Raw genomic sequence first — 7613 nt, forward strand, 5'->3', positions numbered from 1 at the left:
TTCTCTGTCTGTAGAGTCACTCTTATTCCTAAATCCTGATCAAACACTCTGGATTTCATGTTATCCTACTCTTTACATATACAGTAGTTCCTTGGAATTCAAGCTTGGAATAACAGACATGGTTATCTAAAATGAAAATATGCCTTCATTTAGGCCAGCATAGATCATTTGTTCTGTGAACCTGGACGCGTGTGGACATGGGAGTGGGGGGAGTATCTTCATGCAGTGTCAACCCTGTGACGTTCTTCAGAAGCTGTCAGATAAACAAACGTCTATGCCCCCATAGGCATGGCATTATTGTCATCTCTCAAATGTCAACGCCTCTGTGCTGATGAAACCATCATTGCAGCCCAGTCTGCATCCCAGCTTGTGTTATTGGACTCTGCACCACAGCAGATGGATTCCGTCAACACATGCAAGAGGTGGCAGAGACATACATTAGAAGACACGCACGCACACGCACGCGCACGCGCACGCATGCACACGCACACGCACACACCACACCACATACCACACACACACACACACACACACACACACACACATACACATACATACATTGGTGTCTGGGAGAGGGACTGAACACTGAATACCTGGCAGAGAGATAAAAGTGGGAGAGTGGACAGACACACGAACAGGGAACTGACAGACAGAACAAGGGACGAGTGAGTGATGGCTGACGGAGAGGGAGAAACGCAGGAGGTGGCAGAATGCGGGAGAGATAAAAGGGGAAATAAGATATAACGGTATTTGATAAGGTCCAGCAGGCGCCAACGTATTCAGTGGCTTGGTTTTCTGTCTGGTGAGACTGTCTCTCAATATCCCATTTGCATCTGTTATAGCGATCCCAAACTGTCACTGGAATTAACACTTCTGTCATGATGCCACTGTACAGTATGACTGATGAATGCTTCACACCATCTGGTTTCTATTTCTTAAGAAGGAATGATAAATTTTACATGGTAGATAAGGCTGTAAGAATACACCTCATTATCCCCAGTCTCTGAGAGCAAAATATGCGTCACCAAATCAACAGGGAGCAGTTTCCGCTATAAGACTATCATCTGTTTAAAATAGGGAACCAATATTATCAACCGCAGTCCCGTATTTTAGTTTGAATGTAGCTTTTATTTGTGTTGCTATGTTGAACCAATCATCTTCAGATAATAAGGAGCTCAGGAGACGAGATGAGGAGGGTTTTATCATAGCCCAGGAGAGAGGGAGGATTGCTGTTTAAAAAAAAAACATATGGGTTTTGTCCATTCAGGGAGTAATTGAGGATGGCTGCTTAGCAGAGGAAAATATCAGGTTGACTACGCCACGACCACACATTGAGAAACCACTAGACATGGTTTCTGAATTAGACCCGGCACTTATTCACTCAGCCTTCCTCCCCAGGGAGAGAGGCGGTGCGTTTTTTTTTCTTCCATTCCCTTATTTGTTAAGCATTCATCCAGAAATGAAAGTACTTTGTGGCATGAAATCCAATTGGGCGTCTTTCTCCCCTACTATCTCCAGCCACTGGCATCATTGATATGGGAAAGGTCTTGTGACGTGATATTAAAACTCCATACACACCGAGGTGTCAGCCTATGCTGATTCCGTCAGCTGTGTGTGCTTCTGGGGCTTTATCTCATAAGTGCATTCTTGGCAGCTTTATCCACTGCTAGACTGTTGGGAGCAGAGGCCTCAACTCAATTAAGTCCTCCTTTAATCAGCAAAAGGCACTGGCTGTGATGGCACTTCGCAACAGGAGAGCGTATATCTAAATTGGATCAGATCAGTGCCACCAAAAGTAATTGTCCGTCCGTTCATCTTGTTGGCATAATCAAGTTTGAAACCAAATACTGAAAATGGAACAGGTGAGCGATGGCTTGGAGAGACTCTGATGTTTAGCAGCTTTCAGTTTGATGAGTCTGACTTCAACGTCAATTACTGAAGTGATTTGGAACCCTGTCACCCTGTCACCCTTTGTCTTTTTACATAGCCACAGCACTTTTATGAGTATGGTCCTCTGTGGCTCAGTTGGTAGAGCATGGCGTTAACAACGCCAAGGTTGTGGGTTCGATTTCCGCTGGGACCATACATACTGAAAAAATGTACGCACTCACTGCAATGTAAGTGGCTTTGGATAAAAGCATCAGCTAAATGGCGTATAGAGGATGGATGTCTGTCATTACAGAACCCTATTGAACAATCATTCCTCGGGTCATGTTTCCTTAAAATCTCCCTCTCATTTTTTTTATTTTTTTTTATTAGATTCAACTTTATTGTCATTGTGCAGAGTACAAGTACAGAGACAACGAAATGCAGTTAGCGTCTAACCAGAAGTGCAAAAAAGCAGAAAAGTGCAGTGTGAACAGTATATACAGGTAGTGCAGTATATGAGCAGTATAGTAGTTATGAGTCCCATCTATCTGAGAGAGCCTTAACCGTGCACATGCTTTACCAATCGCATACAAACCGGACACCACATATTATTGACACCGCAGCTGGACATCAGACTGTGGATATTGAATGTGCCTGGTTACCAGTGGATTCTCCAGTTTGCTGCTCTGCTCTGTATTCATGCTGGGTGGCAGGCTAACAGCGTGGTCAGATTTAGTGGCTACTCAGGTCCTCTATTAAAGGATATCTCCCACTGATCGTGTGCAGTGAGTGGGATGACTCTCTCCCCCCACGCACTGACTCATGTGCAGCGTACAAAAGATGTAGATGGAATGAGGACACACGCATGCACGCATGTACACACACACACACACACACGCACACACGCACGCACACACGCACGCACGCACGCACACACGCATGTACACACACACACAAACACACGTACGTACACATGCACACACGCATGTACACACACACACACACACACACACGCACGCACGCATGCACACACGCATGTACACACACACACACACGCACGCACGCACACACGCATGTACACACACACACACACACACACAAACACACGTACGTACACATGCATACATGGGTTAGGGTTAGGGTTACATGAACGCACAAACTGCACACTCTACACACACTGTCCATAATGTTCTAGCACATATCCGAGAATAGACACCCAAAAAGCATACCTATTACTATTATATTACGTATATACTGTAATATCATGCAACCTAAATAGACAGAGTGAACACTCAAACACATAAGAGCTAAACATGAATTATAGACACCAACATGTACTTGCACAGAGCAACCAATACACACATTCACTCGTGATCAAGGGTACCACTGATCACTGAAAAGTTAATGAAAAAACAACATGTTTCACCTATGATAAATAAACCAGGACCAGAGAGATTCACAGTCTATTTATTTAATAAAGTAAGATCAAGGCATGCCCTTGCATGAAACACACTCAAATATTCTCTTTTTTTGCCATTTCCATTTTTACATCTTAATCTTATAAAGTACTAGTATGCCAAACAAGACCAGCAGGCTTTCAGAAATGGTTCTTGAGGGCAGAAAGATAGTTAACGAGGCGCAAACCACACATTGAATTACGGTTGACATTTATTGAGAATGAGAATGAGCTGGGTTGAAGGATTATTGGGGGTGGACTCGTGTGGGTTTGGCTCGGAGGTTTGGCATCTTTGGGTAGTAGAGTTGATGGCGGTCCCCCTGGGGAGATCCACGGTAGACCCTAGGAAACCAGACACAAGGTGGCGAAGGGGAGGAGGTGGGACGCAATAGCAGGCGACAGCAGAATGCATGTTGGTTGTGTGGCATTAAATACAAGCAGTTTGGTGATCAAGGACATAGGTAACAGCTGTGTAGATCGTTATGGAAATGGTATGCAGCTTGTTCTTGTTGAGTGACAGCGCACACACATATGGAGAATTAAAGAAGGTTAATTGGTAAGGATGTTTTGTTCAGGTATGGAAGGTTTTGGTGGAGTTAGCAGTGGAAGGTTACATTCAAGTTCAAATTAAAAGGAAGGTTATCAATCTACTGAACCACAGTACAGTAATTCAAAATCTATATCTCTCTCTCTCTCTCTCTGTCTCTGTCTCTCTTTCTCTCTCTATTCTCTCTCTGTATCTATGTCTGTCTCTCTCAATTCAATTCAATGAGCTTTATTATTCAATAAGCCTTTTAATGAGCTTTACATATAATAACTTATTAAAAAGGTGATGACAGAATAGAACATAAATTATGATAAATACAAACATCTCTCTCTCTCTCTCTCTCTCTCTCTCTCTCTGGTGACTGTGTGCAGGTATGAGATCCGGGATGTCCACCTTGTTGAAGACAGTGTTCTAGAGGCCCTGAAGGTCAAGGCTGACTTCCACAACTATAAGCCCCGCCCATTCAACATGCGGGAGTTCTATGACCGAACAGGACATGACATCAAGGACATGCTGCTGGCCTGTCATTTCAGGGGGTTAGAGTGCAGAGCTGAGGACTTCAAAGTGGTAAGTTACCGTAGAGCTTCAGATCATTTTAATGACGAATAATCTGTTTGAGGAAGTGACTGAATGCTTATTAACTGCTTATTACTGTTTATTACCCTGATAATTACAAAGCTATAACAAGTATGACAAAGTATGGTTATGATGGACGGTTTTGATTTGATGTGTTGCTGCCCGTATGGTGCCAATGTGCTGTTGATGATGATGATGATGATGATGATGATGATGTCGCAAGCCCTGGTTCAGGTCAGCATCTCTCAGGGCAGAGTGGAGGGCGAGGCTTGGGCCAGGCTCACCATCCAGAGAGGCTACTGTACTGTAGAACTTTGCTATTTGGCATGTCCTAAGAGTTTACCCTTGGAAGTCGCTCTGCTCTGCAGCTGGCTGCTATGGAAGGTCATGCCACTGAGCGAACCCTGTGGAGGTTGACACACGTGTCCTTCCAACTGTGGGAGTGTACAAGATTTCACCTCGGAAGGTCAGGTGGACCAACGCGTCAAACATGACCTTCCTTTACCCAATACAAAGATTGGAAAAAACTCCCGACGCATTGCCATTGGCTTTGCCTTGCATCAATCATCTCCCACAGCACTTCCCCCAGCAGTCGTGTGATTCGCTGAAATCAAATAATGACAAATACGTAAATACGTTAATTCACTAAACCAGGCCTGAACCATTAAAGGTTTGAGTAATTATTATTCCAGACATATGGGTTGGCTGTATCAGCATATATTATGTTCATACTCTAGGTTTAATATGTGTGAAAGAGAAAAGGGATAGCAGCTTACTGTTCACTAAATAAATACCAGGTAAAATACCAGTGGTAAAAGATTGTAAAAGAAAGTGCTACCAAAATAATTACAAGCTCAAGGAATCTGAGTCAAAATGTATGTGGTTTAGTAAAAATACTGTGATTTGAAGCTCTCATGAGTTTTGCTCTAATGACTTGTGTAGCCCTATTGTGCAACATGGCTTAAATGAGGCAGAAATGCCCTCTTTTAATCACTACCTACTGTAGCGTTTGTGCACAGCTGATGTTTCTGCATACCGTCAACAAATGCTCTCCTCTCTAAGCGTTTGTTAGATTCTTCAAACACCGTTCGGAGCCTTCTGTAATCCCTCCAAATGCAGGTTTGCATTTGCCTTTTATTGTTTGCTCCTCTTACCATAAAATGAGAGGGACAGGCACTATGCTGTACCGTCCTTGGAGAATCGCTCTTCAAAGCTGCTTCTGGAGACATGCATATAGAGGTGTTCAAAGGGATAAAGGATGCATGTTGAAGGGAAACCATGGAATGCTGTGTGCAGCAGATGGCATATCTTTTTTTTAAATACATCATAATAATAATTTATTACATTTATAAAGCACTTTTCATCATACAAGAATAATCTCAAAGTGCATATGATAAAAGAAAAAAAAAATGTTTTTTTTAGCAAAATAAATACTGCATATATATATAACAAAATCATAAAAGCAGCAATCAAAGTCTAGGGGGAAGGGTAGGCCAGCCGATAAATATGCGTCTTAAGGCTTTAAAAGCCCCAACAGTCTGAACAGCCCTTAGATTGTCAGGAAGAGAGTTCCAATGGCTTGACTAGTTACCGCAGCCACTGCAGCCCAACAATAGGTCTGTGTTCTTTCTGCACTGTAGATTTCCCCCTGGTTCTCAATCTCCAATCTGGCCATAAACCTGCTGCTTTGGCTCAGGTCTGCACCAACAGTTGCCAATAGTATCAGGCATGAATTCCCTCCATTTTCAGTCTTGGACAGTACACTGCCTTTGTGCTTACTGCCCCATTGATTTAGTTCAGATTAATTTTCCTGGGCGCAGTCATATCTCAAGAGAGGACAGTTATGGAGTAGGGGAGAGCCACAGTGGAGAGTGGTACAGTGTTCCAACTGTAAGCGTGATTCACAGAGCGGTGTCAGAGAAAATAGGTCGTTTACAGTGTATTCAATTACCGTTTTCTAGGTGTTTGGTGAAAATGTGGAACTACGCCTCCGTCCAAGTCATAATATTAATATTTATGTGATTTAGAGATGTGTGGTATACATCATAGTATTAACTTGTACAGCTGCTTAATCTTTTCCAATACATAGACATGTACAGAGCCGTGCCTACCTCTGTCACTCAACAGCTCATAATGGAACCCATACATTTCAAAAGCTTCATCGACAGTACTTTTTCCGAAGGGTTCGAACCCGTTCTCCAAATACAGAGGAGGACTGTACAATTTGAGGAGCTGAGTGTTTTTCAAGTCAGACACTTTCCAGGTTCCACTCCCTTCTCCTACCCTTAGCTCTCCACTGTAATGGAGCAATTTCTCCCCTCTTTGAAGGATGGCGTCTCTCCAAAGATTGCGTCTGGTCAGAACATGGTGGTAGTGAGGTGTTTCCCCGGGAGGTTTTTAGAGGGGTTTTTTCTATCGTTCTCTGTGGTCTTTGTTATCAGCTGGACTGAGCAGCTCTAAAACAGTGAAAGAAATGCATTTCTTTATCCTTGCATTAAAAATTCCTTTGTAGTTTCTTTGATGCAGTCCAATTTATCAGAAAGCATATTCTTCGTCTTTTCATTGTGAGTTGTTGATAATAATCTCAGATGCTGTACTGTACTGTACTGTACACCTAAAACAGTGTGTTTGCTGTGTGTTGTCATATCTGGCGCACTGCAATCTCTTGAGATCAAGTGATATTTATAAATCTCATTAACTAATCTCCCCTTTTGAGAATGATGATACTGAGGAGGGGTTTGATGACATGCCAATATGAAACCACTTAATTAGGAGTTAGATATTATGGAGTGTCAGTCACTGGTATGGAGGTAATACATTGCACAAAGTGCCTGGGGGAGACGGGCGCATGCACACAAGAACCACTCAATCAAATGAAGAAAAGTGGGGGACCTAATTGCATCTGATTAAATGCTGATTGGCATCGACTATGGAAACATAGCACTCCTTTGATTAAATGATTAAAGAAAATATAATTCATTTGATTATGATACCATTATTTCCCCATTGCATTGCTCAAAAGTTGATTTACAGTACAAAACAACCTTGCTTGGGCTTACTGGCTCTCTCCACAGACCCATGGCTGTCTGTAGACACTACAAAGCCAAAGATTTGAAATACTGTGTCAGCATGCTAATGCAAGGAGTGAGGAGACGGCCTTCTTTG

The 7613-nt window shown here is 42.8% G+C and overlaps 1 protein-coding gene across 1 annotated transcript in view; it reads left to right on the forward strand.

Moving 5' to 3' along the window:
- LOC310807814 (acid-sensing ion channel 1-like) overlaps positions 1 to 7613 on the forward strand; it is a gene marked incomplete at both ends in the record, with an annotated part of 36713 nt that overhangs the window by 1151 nt on the left and 27949 nt on the right. Inside the window, one exon of the mRNA XM_083674420.1 lies at positions 4244 to 4439. Within this exon, the coding sequence (XP_083530546.1) occupies positions 4244 to 4439 (196 nt within the window). The remainder of the gene's footprint in view (positions 1 to 4243; positions 4440 to 7613) is intronic.

Source organism: Argentina silus (genome assembly GCF_951799395.1).
Source record: "Argentina silus genome assembly, chromosome: 8".
Taxonomy (NCBI): Eukaryota; Metazoa; Chordata; class Actinopteri; order Argentiniformes; family Argentinidae; genus Argentina; species Argentina silus.